Source organism: Ipomoea nil, unplaced genomic scaffold (genome assembly GCF_001879475.1).
Source record: "Ipomoea nil cultivar Tokyo-kokei standard unplaced genomic scaffold, Asagao_1.1 scaffold0482, whole genome shotgun sequence".
Lineage (NCBI taxonomy): Eukaryota > Viridiplantae > Streptophyta > Magnoliopsida > Solanales > Convolvulaceae > Ipomoea > Ipomoea nil.
In genome coordinates, this window is record NW_017616910.1 from 3252169 (window position 1) to 3271121 (window position 18953).

General features: G+C 36.3%; 1 protein-coding gene across 1 annotated transcript; it reads left to right on the forward strand.

Annotated features, from left to right (window-relative positions):
- Positions 1 to 1221: 1221 nt before the first annotated feature.
- LOC109173840 (BTB/POZ and MATH domain-containing protein 2-like) lies at positions 1222 to 5690 on the forward strand. The gene is made up of 4 exons (XM_019323171.1): positions 1222 to 1963; positions 4002 to 4350; positions 4701 to 4977; positions 5278 to 5690. The coding sequence occupies exons 1-4, from the start codon at positions 1545 to 1547 to the stop codon at positions 5454 to 5456; spliced, it is 1224 nt and encodes a 407-aa protein (XP_019178716.1). The 5' UTR covers positions 1222 to 1544; the 3' UTR covers positions 5457 to 5690.
- Positions 5691 to 18953: the final 13263 nt, after the last annotated feature.

Sequence of the window (18953 nt, forward strand, 5' to 3'; positions counted from 1 at the left end):
CAACTTCCCACAACTTGGGGAAACCAAAAAAGGTTGCTAATTATAGTTTTAGTATTCCATTCAAATACAAACATATTTATTTCTTAGATTCTAGTAGCAAATAAATCTGAATAATTCAACTGCAATATTCACATTGACAAAATGACATAGTTTTGACTGGGTGGGAAATTGAAACCATGTGATTGGCTGAAATCTTATGGCTTTAATATATAGTAGGATAGGATATGATATGAGTTTAAATTGAGTTTATAATAATAACAAAAGTAGTAATAATATCATTAAATGTCATATGTTCGTCTTAGATAGACTTTTGGGTTCAAATAATAATTAAAATTTGGAGTTGAAAATTTTAAAGAAATTTTATTTGGATTTTTGGAATTAAAATAATTTATTGAAAATCATAAATATTAGAATATTTGTAGGTGTCAAAAAAAAAAAAAAAATTCTCGTAGGAATATTTTTACGAAAGTAGTACTAGTAAAAATTTTCGGGTATTACATATTCCCCTTGTAGCTCATTGTTCATGGGAATACAAGTTCTTACCAAACAAATGAATAGACATATTATTGTGAATGATATTCTATTCCAGGCCTATTCCGCGAACCAAACATGCCGTGATGCCATGTTTGTTTCGCTAGAAAATGTTTTCCTTTACTTTAAGGAAAACTAGTTTTTCCTTTGTTTGGTTCATGGAAAACATTTTCCATTGAAAAACACTTTCCTCAATAATGAGGAACACATTTTTCATGACCCTTGGTATTTTGTTTTCCATAGGAATTAAGAAATAAGTAGGACAATTATGCCCTCACTAACTTTTTCTTAATTACCATTATTATTATTGTTGTTATATATTATATTATTGTGTAGAGTATAATTATCTTTATATTCATTATTCTTTACAATTCCTAACTCAACCAACCAATGTAATCAATATTCTAGTAATTTATCTTTCACCAACTAAACAATAATTAATCTTCGGAATAATTTTTTTTCCATAAAACTTCAATTCAATTTCCTCTCAAATATTTTCCTCGAGTAAACAATTTATATTTTTACCAGATGCAGCTACAAATTTCAATCAAAACATAAATAATATATAGATAATTCATATTTCATAGGGAGTTAAAATTTGTAGTAAATATTTTTTGAAGCTTTGTTTTAGCCTTGGTGCTTTACCGTGTTGCTTCTGCGTACGGCGGCCTAATCAAACAAAAATTTCTTTCCCAAATTTCCACTAATCGAACCCCCTTTATCTTTTCATGTCTTTATATACGGGCTCGATGTGCAAAGATCATACTCTCACTTTGCTAGATTTCCAAATTCGTCGCCTGAATTTTCCATTTCTTCCTTCTTTGCCTTCTCCTCCGATCATCTAACGCTGTATCCGACCTGTATTCACCATCCTAATTACGATTTTTCTAAACCCTAATTCCATCTCAAAACCCTAGGTTTTGAATCCGATTCAAACTCTCTCGTCTTTCCAATCCATTAAATCCTACCCCCACCCCCAATTCGACCGAACCATCACCTCCAAACCCCCATACATGGGCACTCTTCGGGTTCGTTTGGATCCTCAACAACCGGAAGCGTCTTCGTCTGCTCAATCCACCACCACTACATCCACCTGCAGGACGGAGACAATAAATGGGTCGCACGATTTCAAGATTAAAGGCTATTCGCTGTCGAAAGGCATGGGTATTGGGAAATACGTCGCCTCCGAGACGTTCACCGTCGGCGTGTATGATTGGGCGATTTATTTTTACCCCGATGGTAAGAGTGCGGAGGATAATGCTACTTATGTGTCGCTTTTCATTGCTTTGGCAAGTGATGCGACTGATGTCCGGGCGCTGTTTGAGTTGACTCTGTTGGATCAGAGTGGCAACGGGATGCATAAGGTTCATTCTCATTTTAGGAGGGTCCTGGAGACTGGGCCATATACCCTCAAGTATCGTGGTAGCATGTGGTAAGTTATCACATACTCTTCATTTTTATATATTTATTTATTTTTTTTTAATTTTTTTGCCTCTTCTAACTTCAGGTTTGTGCCTTGCGTAATTGTATAGAATTGAACGTACACCATAGAACTCACATACAGCTTGGTACATCCTCATCCTAGCTTGAGTTCCTCATGTTGTTTGACCTTCTCTTGTTATATGTTTAGCTAGCTTGAGTTCAGCTGTTATACACCTAAGAAAGTCCTTGCTAGATTTGTTCTTTCTGTATTTCTGTTTATGCTTTTGTAAAAGAAATTCTTCTCAGAATGCATTTCAAAGGGTTTAAGACAAATTTAAAATTCTTGTAACCACTTGAAACAAGCATATGGTATATATTTGAGATATGGTGTTTACATAATAGTATAATTTTACATGGAGAAATCAACAGTGTATTTATTGTCCAATTTTTGAGATTGTGTGATTATGCTCTTTCCTATGTCAATCTATGATCACAATCAATGATTTGTAAGCATTGTGCAGTTTGTCATAGAAGGGATGAATGAATAGGTTGGATATCTGATGCAGACAGAACAAGGAGACAATAAAGATAAAAACAGGAGGGAAAAATTATTTTAGTCCCCCAATTATATGCCATTAGTCATTTTTTCCCCTCGGCACATGTGTGCAAATGTCAGCCCTAACTCTGTAAAATTGTTTCAAATTCGGTCCTAGGTGAATGGAACCCTCAAATGACATTAGGTTTCTGTCATTTAAGAAATTTCATTTCTTTCTTCCTATTTTTTCCTCCCACTTTATTTACCTATATCTTGTTTATGTCATTATTAGATAACAGATTGCTGAAGCTCTCATTCCCAAATTGAAAAACCTAATCATAATAAAACGTCCTCATAGCCGTTGCAACACGTTTCCATCCTTTGTTTCAAGACATACATTCTCATCGTGAGAGATAGAAAGTGATTGACATTGAATTTTGCAAGGGAAAACAAGAAGACCTGTTTAATGATCTTTTGTTTAACTTCATTTCATAGGGAAGGAATTCTTTTGACTTTGAGGTGCCACCAGATTCTAATTTCTGTAAAATAGCGTTGAATCTTGATTACTGACATAAATCTAATCTTGATACTGAAATGGGGGTAAATTTGCCAGAAACTGGCATTTGAGCAAGAGATCTGTACACAAATTCAAGGGCCGAGAATTTGAAATTAGCAGCACCACTGCTTGCACTACTACTAGTACCCAACTTATTCTTTGTTTAGTAGCAGCTGAAACATCTTTCTCAGGGTGCAACTGTGCCATGACATTTGTTTGTTTTTCAGATAAAATCTGATTGGAGTTTTTTGATTGTTTTCTTAGAGGATATGTTTCCAAGATTTGTTTTCAGTGATTTCTTGATTCTTGATTGTACAGCAAGATTTTATCTTTCTTGGTTTGCCCATGAATTCCTTCTATATTAGGTTTCAATTTTGGAATGAGGTCTGTGGCAATGTGTTCTCCAATAATAGCAGATGTGAGAGAGGGAAGTAAGGAAGTTGAGATAAGAAAATTGGAAGAATGAAATGAAGTTGCTTAACTATGCAAAACTCTTGGCACTGTTTGAGGGTCCATTCACCAGGGGACTGAATTTGCAACAATTTTATAATTTAGGGTGTGATATTTGTGCACATTTAACAGTGAGGGACCAAAACTAGTGACATAATTTCCAAAATGTCTTTTTCCCTAACAGGAGGATGAAGAAGGGAAGAGAGGTAGAATGCTAGGATGTGGAGAAAGAGTTCCAATATCTTTAATATTTATAAATTGTTCCATTGCTGGAGAATATCCTGCCACAAAACCTTAATATAAATAAATCAGATAATATGACGTTGCAAAAACAAAACAGTGCAATTAATAGCAAATTACTGAAAAAAAGCTGCTCCACTGCTTATACATGAACAATCTCAAATGAACATTAATGCACTATATTTTCTATGTGCACTGTCAAAGTAGTTTATTTCTGCTTCTACACAATAAATAACATTTTTGTTTGAAATGACATTTCCCTTGCAGGGGTTATAAGCGCTTTTACAGAAGAACACAGTTAGAAACTTCAGAATTCCTCAAAGATGACTGTCTCTTGATCCAATGTACTGTTGGTGTTGTCAGAACATATATAGAAGCACCAAAGATTTACTCCATACCAGTGCCGGCATCTAACATTGGTTTGCAGTTTGGGAAGGTCTTAGAAAGTGGAGAGGGAAGTGATATAAATTTTGAAGTAGAGGGTGAAGTATTCCCTGCTCACAAGTTGGTGCTTGCTGCACGTTCCCCTGTTTTTAGGGCACAGCTTTTTGGTCCATTGAAGGAACAGAACACTCAGTATATTAAAATTGAAGAAATGCAGGCTCCTGTTTTCAAGGTTTGGAATTCCTCTCTGCCTATATGCCTTTTTGTCTCGAGTAAGGATTTAGGATGACAGAGAAACTTCTGTTTTTGCATGGCACCTTTTCCCCTCATTTTCTCATGTGTATATGTACATTAGTATGTGTTAGTGTAGTTCCAATTAGTTGCATGCTTTGGTACTTGGTTGAGGTTTCATTGATTAGATCTTGATCCATTATTTTTAAGGAGATATTTGACTCTGTTTTTGCAGTGCTCCCATGCATGTTTACTATGTTCATGTATTATTATGCATAAACCCTTCAATAATTCTTTATTTTCAAATGGGCTGAGCTTTGGAATTTAATTCCTTTACTGGGTCTTTTGCAGGCATTGCTTCACTTCATATATTGGGATATGCTACCTGATTTACAAGATCTTGTGGGTCTTGATACAACATGGGCAGTCACACTGATGGCTCAACATTTGCTTGCTGCGGCAGACAGATATGGACTTGAAAGGTTGAGAGTGCTGTGTGAATCTAAACTTATTGCGGATGTTGCCATCAATACAGTAGCTACAACACTGGCTTTGGCTGATCAGCATCAATGTGTCCAACTGAAATCTGTTTGCCTGAAATTCATTGCTTCACCTGAAAATTTGAAAGGTACAACTATTATATTCCTTGCCTTCTTCATGAAAAGCCTTGGTGTGTTTCAGGAATAAAAATAAAATAAAATTAATGACTTCTCTTAGCTATCAATTGGTATAATTTAAAGCCCACACATTCCTTCATTTCATTGCTGACATTTACTTCAAATGCAATAAACATGACTAACAAGTGTGATGAACAGTTCCTCAGGGGCTAACAATATGATTTGCTGTTTTTATGGAATTCTTGTATTCATATTTGTGTCCCTTATGCACAAATATTTGCTTATGACTGAGAATATTGGGTTTTTCTCAGCTGTGATGGAAACAGATGGATTTAATCACCTAAAAGAAAGCTGTCCTTCTGTTTTAACTGAACTGCTTGATTATGTGGCTAAGATGGGTTTACACCCAGCAACTTGCTATGATCATGGTGGAATTGCACTTGATGGTAGTGATGCAAATGGAAGAAGAGTGAAGCAGAGGTTATACTGATGGGTGTATTGGACGGAGATAGTGTTTACTATTCTTGTATGCTAGTATTTTTTGACAGTCACCGATTGGTATAGAAATACATTGTAATAGCTCATTTATTTCTGAGCAGGTATATATCCTGAATGAACACTTTTTTCCATTCAGTCTTTCTTCTTTTCCGATCTGAGATTTCAATTTGTGTGCCGTGTATTTTATGAACTGATTAGAAGTTTCATGGCTGCTCATGCAGGCTGATAAAGGATGTGTTTTATGTAAATCTTATTTTTTCATGTATGATGTGATGTGTTTTTTTTTTTTTTTTTTGAAGAGCAAACACTAAATTTTATTACAAAAGAACATTACAAAGAAAAGGAGGATGGTGGGAAAACCACTCCTTGTAAGCTAATTTAGAAACGGACTCTCGAGCTAGAGAATGAGCTGTTCGATTTGCAGATCACTTGTCAAAGGAGATAGACACATTAAAAAATTAACTAAGTCTATCTTTGATATCTAACAAGATCAAATTCAAAAGAGTAAATTCCCAAACTAGAATATAAGCTCTACACCATATATAAGGATTAATGAATTTTTAGCCATGAGAGAGCTTCTCGAATAGCTACTGCCTCCGCCTCCTTTGGTAAGAAAGCAGCACCCCTACAAGATGTGCATTTGGCTCCTTTGAAAAGCCCTTGATCATCTCTTAAGGATCCACCCAAAACCCATCTTGCCTCCATTAACATCAAGAGCAACATCAACATTAAGTTTGGTCCATCCAAATTGGGGTTTTTGCTATTTGACAGTGAATCCTCCACGGCCAGATGCAGTTGTGTTCTCCCTTTCAGTGAGTTTCCTCCACTCTTCCAGGTAAGCAGAGGTTCTCTCAATGATATGCAAAGTAGAAGTAGAAACCCTCCAGACTTTATCATTCCTGCTATGCCAAATATTCCAACATAACATAATTAAAAGAGAGAGATCGTCCTTGTGAAGGGCAATTATATTATCATGAATCCAGTCAGCAAAGGATGAATATCCTTCAGGATTGAACACTCTATTCATTCTGGACCAGAACTCCTTTGTCTTTTTGCGGGTGACTAAAATATGATATGATGTTAAACAATACAATACATCAAGACTCCACTCTTCAATTCAATTGGTTTTTGGGCAGCTTTTGTATGTCAAGCTAAACTTATTCTCAATGCCACTTTTTGAAGTGTGGGCTTCATCTGTTTAGTTGTATCTGAATATAACTACTAAGAGCAACACCATTAAGGGTTTCTATGACATGCATGGAGGAGAGGGTATAATGTGGAGGAGAGATGAGAAAGATGAAAATAAATTTGCATTAATTGGTTCTTTGTGAGTCTCACGAATTTGTTTGTTTATTTGTATTTTTTTTTTAACAAAAAATAAATAAATTAATACAAATTTTTGAAAAACCCAACAAATGGCCGGAAATTTTTGCAATGGTGGAATTTGTTTGTTTGGAAACTCATTTGTTGGGTTTAACTTATTTTCTCTCACCTCTTCGGCTCTTCCTCCATGTGGTTCTGACAAAAATCAATGAAAGAACTCAACAAATGAGTTTGCTCTAAGAGTAGTAGAGTACTAGTGTAGAAAGATGAACTTCCACCATTGTGGAAATTTACGGTCATGATTAGACCTAGAAGAAGTGAACTCATGTTCAAGTTTTGTTTATCTTATGGTTTTCCTATATTATACCTACTCTATTTCTTCATATACATATATAATTAAATGAGAACAAGTTCATTTAGAGAAAATGTGAACTGATTTATCCATTTTGGATGATCTGACAAACAAGATTAAAAAAACGCGATGACAAGTTTGGATACCCTAATAACTAAGAACATACTCAAGATAGATATACTAATAACTAAGAGCATACTCAAGATGTATAATGCACTTATGTTTGTTTACATGTGAGGTGCAACAAACTTTAGTGTTCAATTGCTACATTTTGTGTGCACTATCAGTTATCAATCAGTGTACTATCAAGTTTAATCTAGTGAATATCCAGAACTTGTAATATTTATAAAAATATCATTGTGTTTTTTCTAAGTTTTAACTTTGTCTATCACATTGATGGTTTTATCATGACCGGGTCCACCATAAATTGGTTAAAGAGAATATAGAACTGGGGTAGGAAGTAATATTATTACTCAGGGCGTGAGGCCCGAAAGAATATGTACAAAGCCCAAAATATCGGCCTAAAACGGCAGCCCAAAGAATAAATAAATAATTGAAAGACTAATAAATAAATAGAATAAAATAACATAATGGGTTACCACCAAGACTCAAACTCAAGCGTACCATCAGGGAGGAGAAGACCCAGACCACCTAACTACAGAGGAAATCATGTCTTGAGAGATGTCTTGCAAAGACCAGACCACCTCCTTTTATACTACAGGCCATCCAACCTGGTCCACCCACGTGTATGCCATCCAAAGGCCGTCACTCCCCGCCAGACACGCGTCCCACATGGTCATTTCCGTTAACCACCTCAATTGCCCAACTAGCCACCAACATGCCACATGCCTAAGTAACACAGAGAACCTACCTACTAGGCGACTGCGCACCCGTGCGTGCCAGGCTGGCGACACGACCAACTACCACCCCGGGCGACCGGGCACGACGCCTGGGGGCGTGACTCATACAATTCACATTATTTTTACTGACTCATACATATAGTGATGCACATACAGTTCGAAAATTCATCACACACTGTCTCTTAAACTATGATAATCAATTTTGGAGGTTTACCATTCACATTATTTTTACTGACTCATACATATAGTGATGCACATACAGTTCGAAAATTCATCACACATTGTCTCTTAAACTATGATAATCAATTTTGGAGGTTTACCTGGTATTGGAGGCGACATAAACCCCAAATTTGCATCAATGGCTTCCTTCAGTTGTTGTGCTATGTCGGAGAATAACTGCTATTTTTTTTTTTTTTTTTTTTTTTTGGTTTCTAATTTGTTAGTTTTAATCCTACTATAATTACTCTTCATTAATTTTTTTTTGAATGCTACTGGTTCTATTACAATGTAGTATCGTACATGCTCGAACTTATAATCTTCCAAATGGAAGTCCAACCCGGGTACCATTAGACCACATAGTCCTGGTACTCTTCATTAATTTATGATACTATCATATTAATATTTTTACTCTAATTTGGATACAATGTAATTGTCATAATTGCCCTTTTAATCATTAATTAGTATGCTGGTGTAATTTTTTTCTCATCAATCTAAGCCATTAATCTACTCTAATCTTATGGCCCATATTTGTCCACAGGTTTATATTTTAAGAAGGTTTGCATGTGAATGCAACTATATATATATATATATATATATATATATATATATATATATATATATATATATATATATATGTACGTATGTATGTATGTATGTATGTGTGTGTGTCTCCCCCCCCCCCCACACACACACGCACACACACACACACACACACACACACACTATATATATATATATATATATATATATATATATATATATATATATATATATATATATATATATATATATACCCACACACGTGCACTATTTTTTCTTTTTTAGTAAGTCGCATAGCGCCTAGCGCATACTACAACCATGGTTTCTACCACCCGTTGTTGGCAGCATGGTCATCATTCTTGAATACTCTTGCTAGTAAGATGATTTTAAGCAGTGTTGTAAAACTCAGCCTAGGCGGCCGCCTCAGCGCTAGGCGGCGCCATGCCGTGTCGTTTTTTATTGTAGTCGGCCATTACTCGGCCGGCTGCCTAGGCGGCCAACTTGGCCAAAATCGGTCAACTCGGTCGAGTCGGCCGATTTTGACCGATTTCGTCCGATGCCATCTTTCATTAATTATTGATTTTAATATTATTATGATGTTATGGCTTATAAATTATCATTATTTCAATTACTTGGATGTGTTATTTGATTGAATGTTAAAAATGGCCTCATTAAAATTGTCAAACTACAAGTCTGTCACTATTTTTTTTTTAAATTTTTTTGATGCCCGCCTAGGCGCTTGGCGCTGCCTGGGTGCCCGACTAGCGCCTAGCGCCTACTGCAACCATGTTTTTAAGTAAACATCAGTTTCACCATTTGACCTGGGAGTGTTTTAAGAAGTAGGATGTTGATCTTGTAGCCTTGTAGGGTAGTTGAAGTGCCACTTGATCCTCACATGAAATGAGTTTGACTTTCACATGATGTTAAAAATCATGTGTTCCTAGTTTCTACCCATTCTATCATTTCCCTTTACACAATCAAACCCGAGATATGCCAAAATGGTCGAGTCACAAAACAAGCATTCCTGAAACCTACAAGAACACCTTAGCAGGCAAGGCGAGGGTCAGCCCGATTCTCAAGGGTAAGTTCTCCACCCAGGAAACATGAGAGGTCTGATTGACACTATAGCCATTGGAGGAGGCACTACCATTGGCAAAAGACGAACGATTTTCGTAGTCGGTCACTAACCCGAACACTCAAGCAAATCACCCCCTTACCCAGCTCAACACTCCACGAGTTGAAATGAGCGCACCACTAAGGAGGGTGTAACACCTCACTTTTCTTAAACTTAATTACAATTCTAAAACCAACATTAAAATAAACTAAGCAGCGAATAAACAACTTAATAAATAAACTAGTGGGAATGTCACCGCCACAACCACCACTCCATGGTGATTGCACAGGCTAAAGATGGAACTAAATCAATAAACCAAACTAACATTCATATTACTTAATTAAGAGTCATTTGGGAGAAAAACACCCCGATGTCTAATCATCAAACTTGCACATCATAAGTCTACAAATCCATCAAAATAAACATCATGATAATAATACTAAGAGTTTAGACTGCTAGATATACTAAGCTAGTCTAACTCGATCATCTCTCAAACGTTGGGCCCACTTGAAAAGGGGTTTTACAAAACAACACATAGACAAGTAGTAAAACACACGTTAGCACGAAGCTAAGTATAACCACACTCAACCCTGTAAAGTACTATAGTATATACTTTGGAAAAACATTTGTTCACAAACTAAATCAAGCAATCTCAACACTTAGATAACTTTAGATACATCATAGACTTTCTATATGCTTGCAACCTATAATAGCAACATGCATGCTTTAAATATAAATAACTCAAAAACGTAAATATTCCAACACATAATTCTCATAACAAAACTCATCATAACGAACTCATGCTTACAAGCAATTGCATACTATCAATCAATACGAAAATTATCGTCATGCTTTCAAGGTCTCATCTTGTAAACTAGATATATAAGACATCAAAATACAACTAAGCGATCATGCTCAATATACAAACTCGGTTAATCATTCTCATTATGTCATCTCATGCAATACTATACTCAAATGCAATCTCGTGCAATACTATACTCAAATGCAATCGCGTGCAATACTATACTCAAATGCAGTCTCGTGCAAACATTCTCATTATGCAATCTCGTGCAATACTATAAGTATATTCGTCCACTCGTTTGTAAAATAGAATACCTTTCTGCGGAGGTTTCTTAGAGTCACGAAGACTCGCTTTCTTTCTCTTGAGTTTCTTGACTCGATATCTTTCTTGCTCAAATTTTCTCATACTTCTCATTTCTCTTCTTATGCGAGGCAGGTACTCTACCGCAGCGAAGCCCTAGCGTACGGTGCAATCTCGTGCATCCGCCACATCCGTAACTACGAAACCTCTAACTCATGGGGAGGTAGGTCTTCACGAATTGCGAATGGACCTAACCGGCTCGGCAATCTAGCTGGCCACATACTCAACTCACCCATAGAACCAATCTCATGGTTTCAATCCTCATACTCTATGGAATCAGGTATCGTACTTTTAGTGTGTACACCCCCTAACCAGGATTCCAAGCCTGGCGGGCAGTCTCCAACCTCGTAACGTGGGAATACGCCGCGTTACATGATAAATCTGTCGGATCGCAATGTCCGTTACTTTCTCTTTTACTCCGAAAGGACATAGTCCCAACGGGCCCTCCAAGACCTCACTGATATATATATATATATATATATATATATATATATATATATATATATATATATATATATATATATATATATATATATATATATATATATATATATATATATACAACTTCTCAATGCAACAAGGATAATGATATACCACATGCTCATGAATTTTGAAAGTAATACTTAGGCTCACGTTGGCCATTTATGCACTTTTAAAACATGATATGCTCAACAATGCCATTTACTTGTGAAACTCAACAATTTCATAAATCATGCTTGCTACTCAAACTTAACAATTCATTTCAATAAACACTTAATAAGTATTTAACATGCTATTGGAACTCAAGTTGCTGCAAGGAACTCATTTATTGTAGTTTAACCTTAAATTTGAACATGCTCTGCACCCTTTCAATAATGCTAAACAATAGCAGACAACTCAACCAATCATATAAACATTTTTGGCATGTTTTTCTATCCAAACTTAACACATAGTGTTCATGCTTCTCTACTTAATCAATCAAAAGATAACAAGCTCAACAAATAAATAAACTGAGTCTGAAAACATCTCAAATTCTTTCACTGGAAAATTGCCTCACAAAATCTATCACATAATGCTTATTTCTAATCCAAAACCAACGAAATCAAAGTCAAAACGTGCGTCAAGACGGCCCCAAGATACCGAGCCACAAAGGCCCGTGACACCCGGTCCGAAACGACACGTAGTTGAGCCACAAGGGCCCGGCCACTGCACAGGAAGCCTGCAACGGCCCTAGCGGCGGGGCTAGGAGAGACCCGTCGCCTGGAGCCGGCCAACGGTGGCCTAGGGCCACGACCCTTGCCTAGGACCATGCCCTAGGACCGTCCCATCACGGGCCTAGCCAGCGGCTCCCCTCATGGGCCGTTGGCTAGGCCCGTAACACTATCTAGTGCACACTATGTTGTGCACCAGAGTCTTCTTCTTCATTTGTAAAGCATTTTCAGACGATTTTTCCACATCGCAAACACCACCAACACATTATACAACATCAACAAGTCATCTAATAGCTCAAATACACAACATTCTAGCATTTCTACACATTTCTACCTATAAAAACAATGGCTTCAAAGAGCCAAAACTAAGATGGGAGTCCATGGGGTTATACCTTGTTGTCTCTTCTTCTTCTTGTTCTTCTTCCATGTGTGAATCTCAACCTCCATTCTACTCAAACCCCATTCCACTCACCATCTAGACACCTCAAACAACAACACAAACCAAGCTTAACCAAAAACAGAGATTGAACATAGGAGGATGAAAACCTTAAAGGAAAATGAATTGATGAGAATGAAATCTAGGAAACTTAGTGCTTTGTTTCTTCTTTGTTTACAGAGAGCTTAGGAAGAGGGGCGACAAGGAAGAGAACAGGAAAGACAAAGCTTTAGTGTTGAATAAATAGGGTGCAAAACCCTAGGATAAATGCCAATGATTGGTTGAGGGCAAATGAGTTGGCTTGTTTCTAGCAAAGATCAGACAAAAGTTTAAAGAGTTCTCATGGTTCACCTTGCATCATGGACCCAAGTCTAGAAGGATAGATTTAAATAGTTTGGGGGTCAAAATAGATTTTTCCAAAGATGATTTCTAATCAAATACTTGGTTCAGGTTTCCCTCGGTTTCACTCAGATTGGTTTCTCAGTTTAAAACTTGGTACGCGAAGTACCCGAAAATTTAGGATTTTGGAATTAAAATAAGTTTCGGTGTTGAATTAATTGAAAATGTAACTCAAAATAATTTATTCAAACCCCAATTTATCTCAAAAATTTTAATTGGAGTGAAAATGGCTATTTTGGAATTTCTTAAAATTGGATTTATAAAATTAAATTTTGAGTTGTCACAGAGGGGATCTAATGCAAGGGGCCCGAGGCCGTAACTAGGGTTGAAATGAGGGAAAAGTCATGGAGGGAGCTCAAACCCGTTCACACCGAGGCCATCAATGAGAATATTGATCGTACCTCGACCGTTAAGGGCCCGTAAGCCGAGTAGCAGCCCTAAACCAAATAGCAGCACCTTAGTGGGCTTGCAAGCAACCTAGGGAGGCTAAGCAAGCTACCTAAAAAAAGAAGAAAAAAATTAGACGCTGTAGTGGACCTGTATACAGTATAAGTGGTCCCGGCGCGAGTTGGAAGCTCTACGGTCTATACAGGATATGCGATAGTAAACAATAGCATTCAAATGGGCTTTGACAATAAACAATAACATTCAAATGGGTCGGCAAACTGGGTAGGTAGCTCATGGAGGTAATAAAGCAATTTTCAACTTCATTTTGTACTAGTACCCTTGGGCTCGGAAAGCACGGCAAGCGGGCTTGAGAAAATGGTGATTAGATTCGCAAGCAACCCGAGAAGGTAATAAAAAAAATACTTTATTATTATTTTATTATTAATCTTCACCACCTTTCATTTTTAATGCTAGGCCCACAATGCAGGGTAGGCGGCCCAAGAGGAAAAAAAAAGAGAAGAAAAAAATAGAAAAAAAAATGGGCATGCTCCCATATCTCATACGGGGATCACAAGATAGGCAGACCGTACACATCTTCACCCAGGCTAACGGGACGCGGTCCCTAAGCCCGAGATGTACACATTTCCACCTGGGTCTGCACGAAAAGGTTTGCAACCCAGCGTGCATTACAAAAAAAAACATGGCCAATGCACTATCCAGCTTCTCAGCGGTCGACATGTATCTATCCCGCTTCTCGGTCGTCGACATGTATCTATCCCGCTTCTCAATGGTCAACATGAATCTATCCCGCTTCTCAGCGGTCGACATGTTTCTATTCCGCTTCTCAACGGTCGATATGTTTCTATCGCGCTTCTCAGCGGCCGACATATTATTTATGGCACTTCTCAGCGGTCGACTTATTATTACCCCGCTTCTCAGCGGTCAACGATATTTCTATCTCGCTTTTCAGCGGTTGACTCATTTATCCCGCTTCTCGGTGGTCGACTTATTTATCCCGCTTCTTGGCGGTCATATATTCCGCTCCTCGGTGGACCACTAAGTTACCCTCAAGGCATGGTGTCTCAATGAGCCCACGTAAGGGGAAAGTGGCTAGTATCTATGTATTTATCTTGCAGGGTACGTGCGAGAGCTGAGTCATCCTAACGAACATCATGTATGGAAGTTTGTAGGGGCCGAGCACCGAGCTTTCTAGAAGAGATGAAGAGCTTTCAGACCAGGAACTGAGAGGATCTTGGTGCATAGAAGGTCGAGAGTTCGATAGTGTCTATACTTTCTTTGCTCGTCAAAGACAACCAAAGAAAGTGTTGGACTTATAATGGGGACATGGGACCCGGGGGGGGGGGGGGGGGGGGGGGGGGGGGGGGCATTTTATTGGAAAAGTTTAGCCCAACTGCCCAAGACGGGTGTCCATCTTTATGGGTGAGGTGTTGACCCAATAAGAATAATGAAAATCTATTGGGCTAAGGAAAGAAGGAAGTTGGAGAAAAATATTACGGAGTATAAGAATTTTTACCAAGGGGTTTCAAACCCACAACCTGCATAACAATAAAAGTTCCAGACCACCAAGCCACTCAAGATCTTGTATATTAAAGGGCACGAAGCTCTACTTATGCATGGGAGTGCGCTGGAAGCAAAATAGTGAGGGGACATGTGTGTGGCCAAGAATGGAGGTTGCCCGATGCTGTCCATTTGTCAACTATCCATGAGTCCTTCAACAATATAAATAGGCACCCCTTGGCTCACCATACCCCTTTTGGTCAGTGCCGACCCAGGGGCATGGGCAGCCTGGGCAGGCTGCCCATGCCCCAAGTCCATAAGGGGGCCCATAGCCCATAGCTCATATATTAATATATTATATAATATATATATATATATATATATATATATATATATATATATATATATATATATATATATATATATATATATATATATATATATATATATATATATATATATATATATTATATAATACTTCGTATTTAGTACTCCGTATATATTAAAAATAACGAAGAACAGATGAAAAGAGTGCAAGACGGAAAGACGGGCGGGAAGATGAACACGAAGAAGAGATGCAGTCCTCTGCCTCGCCGGTCTCACCTACACCACTGTCCACAACAACCATTCAATTCTTACACCACAATCCACAGCAACCAGTCTCGCCCCCTCGCCTTCGACAGTTCAACCTTCGCCACTCTCTAGTTCGACCTAATCTCAGTAATCTACAATTACAAATGTATTTTATGATTTGGGAATTTAGGATTTAGGAATTGCATATTACATTCTTAAAAAAAAAAAAGAATTGCAGATTAGGCAGATTACTAGATTAGGAATTGTTCATTTTGAAAAGGAATTTTTTGAGAAGAATTTGTTGAGAATGCAATCTGAATTTATGAATTGTTATTTGTAAATGAAATTAGGAATTGCTATTTGTTAATTGTTAGGATTTTGGAATTGCTGATTACATTCTCACAAAGAAAAAAATAAAGAATTGCAGATTACATTCTTAAAAAAAAAAAAAAGGAGGGCAGATTAATTGTTCATTTTAAAAATGAATTTTTTGAGAATAATATGAATTTATGAATTGTTATTTGTGAATGAAATTAGGAATTGCAGATTACATTCTTAACAAAAAAAAAAAAAAAAGGAATTTTGAAGATTTAAGAATTTTGCAGAATATGTTTAAGATTGCAGATTAGGAATTGCTCATTTTTTTTTTTTTTTTTTTTTAAGGAGGAATTGTTCATTTTGAAATTAGAAATTATTGATTTGTTGTTTAAGAGTTGGGAATTAAGAATTTTATTTGTCTTTTAATTCTACTCCGTATTTCTTAGGATTCCTATGTATAATGAAATTGTAAGTTTATTAGGTTTATTATATGAAGATTGAGTTTGTAAAAATTGCAGATTGCTACCCAATAGTTTTTATTGCTTATCGAATGTTATTGACAATATATACCCATGACTGTGGCATCACCAGAGAGAAGTTTTTCAAAATTGAAGTTATTGAAAACCTTCTTGAGATCTTCAATGTCACAAGAAAGATTGAATGGTTTGGCGATTTTGTGTATTGAGAAAGATATGCTAGAGAATATTAATCTTGATGCAATTATCGATGATTTTGCATCGAGTAAAGCACTTAGAAATTTTGTCTTTTTTTTTTTTTTTTTTTTTTTTTGTAGTTAAAAAATTGTTGAAAATTTTCTGATCTTATTTCTTGTTATTTGATATTCTTATTTTTTTTAGTATTATTAAATTTAAATTTTAGTTTTCCATATAAGGGTCATTTTTTAAAATTTTGCCCCGGGCCTATAAAATGTTTGGATCGGCCCTGCTTTTGGTCCATTGGTTTGAGTCTTCTCCCTCGTCTGGCACTCCAGAGTTCGAGTCATGTTGGTAACATATTTAGCTTGTGTTATTTATTTATTATTCAGGCCACCATTTTGGACCCTATTTCATTATTAGGGCTATAACCTTAGCTTTATTATTTATGTATTCTTTGGGCCGCCGTTTTGGCCGATATCTCGAACTTTGTACATACTTTTTTGGGCCTAGTGCATAGGGTAATAAATCTACTATTTTTCTACCCCCGTTCTATACCTCTATACCCGGTTTATGGTAGACCTGGTTCCAACAAAACCATCATTATCACATGTCATTCTAGACGAACATTTAATATCAATTTGTATTTTTACGAGGAAATATATTCTCACTTGAGAGCAACCTCATTAGTAGCAAAATTTGTGATTTTTGTCACTACAACTTAAGAAAGAGAAAGAAGAGGGAAGAGGAAAAAAAAAAAGAAAAAAAAAAGACCAAAAACTAAATTTGAAAACAATTTTTTTTAAAACAAAAAAAAGTATAGATAAACGCGCCCAGCATGTGCACCTAACACACTGAAATGCACAAATTTAACTTCTTCTTCTCTCTTCTGGGACCCACAAAAAACTATACATTAAATGATAAGAAAATACTAAAAAACTCTCATTCCCATAAACCCCTAATGGGGTAGCTCTGGATATATATATATATATATATATATATATATATATATATATATATATATATATATATATATATATATATATATATATATATATATATATATTGAAAGGTTCTAGTGCGATTGAGTGCTTCCCGTGTAGTTGTGCGATTGATTAATGTGCGCGACTTTTGTACTTAATGTGTGTGAGTCTTGTGCTTAATGTGCCTGCGATTTGTACTTAATGTGCTTGAGTGTGTAATGTTAATGTGCGTGAGTTTTGTACTTAAGGTGTGTGAGTATTGTGCCTAAGGTGCGTGAGTTTTGTGCTTAATGTGCGTGGGTGTGTACTTAATGTGAGTTGTTGTTGAAACTTTAAAGTGCATGAGTTTTATGCTTAATGTGCGTGAGTTTTGTGCTTAATGTGCGTGAGTCGTGTGTTTAAGGTGCGTGGGTTTTGTACTTATTGTGCGTGAGTCGTGTGTTTAATGTGAGTTGTTTTTAAAAACTTAAGGTGCGTGTGTTTTTTTTGTGATTAACATGCGTGAGGCTTGTGCTTAACATGCGTGAGACTTGTACTTAACATGTGTGAGGCTTGTGCTTAACACACGTGAGGTTAGTGTGCTTAATGTGCGTGCGTTGTGTACTTTAAGTGCGTCAGATTAATGCTTAACGTGCGTCCACCCGCAAAACCGCACGGGACGCCTAAAATGCACATGATCCCTTCCATATATATATATATATATATATATATATATATATATATATATATATATATATATATATATATATATATATATATATATATATATATATATTATCTGGTTCATATGAGAACCACTTCCCAGTTAAGAACATGTGGACAAATCCAAATCACAGAACTGCAAGATCTTATGAATAGGAAATTAAATAAAAAAAGGAGCAGGTCCATTTTCAATATATAAACTTTCGAAATTTGCAATATATATGAAAATGGCTCCATCTTTTTCTTTTCTTTATTTTCAATTGTTTGATCTAATAAATCAATGGTTTAGATTTGCTCACGAGTTCACACCTGGGCATGGTTCTCATGGGATATGTGTGTATGCGCGTGCAATTAGCATAACATTCATAAAATTATATTAATTACATAATCAAGAAATAGGAACTTTAGATACACAACAACAACACTTAAAATATCCGATGATCTCAATTACAAGTAATATAAAATGATTTAAAACATTAAACAATAGTGAAATATTAAATTGTTCAAATCCTTAACCAAATGTTCAAAATCCCAAAATCTTACATATTCAAAATCCAAACATTAAGTAGCCAAATCTCAATTAACATGTTTTTTTTTTCATTCCTAAACCCACTTTTGATCAAAGCCGGCAATTTATACCATACACCCCGGCGTATAGATCTATGTGCGCCCAGCTTCAAAACGACGCCGTATAGAGTTGATACGTAACAACCTTTTTTTTTTATTATTCAGTTAACGCCGTCAAGTGGTAAGAAGAGGG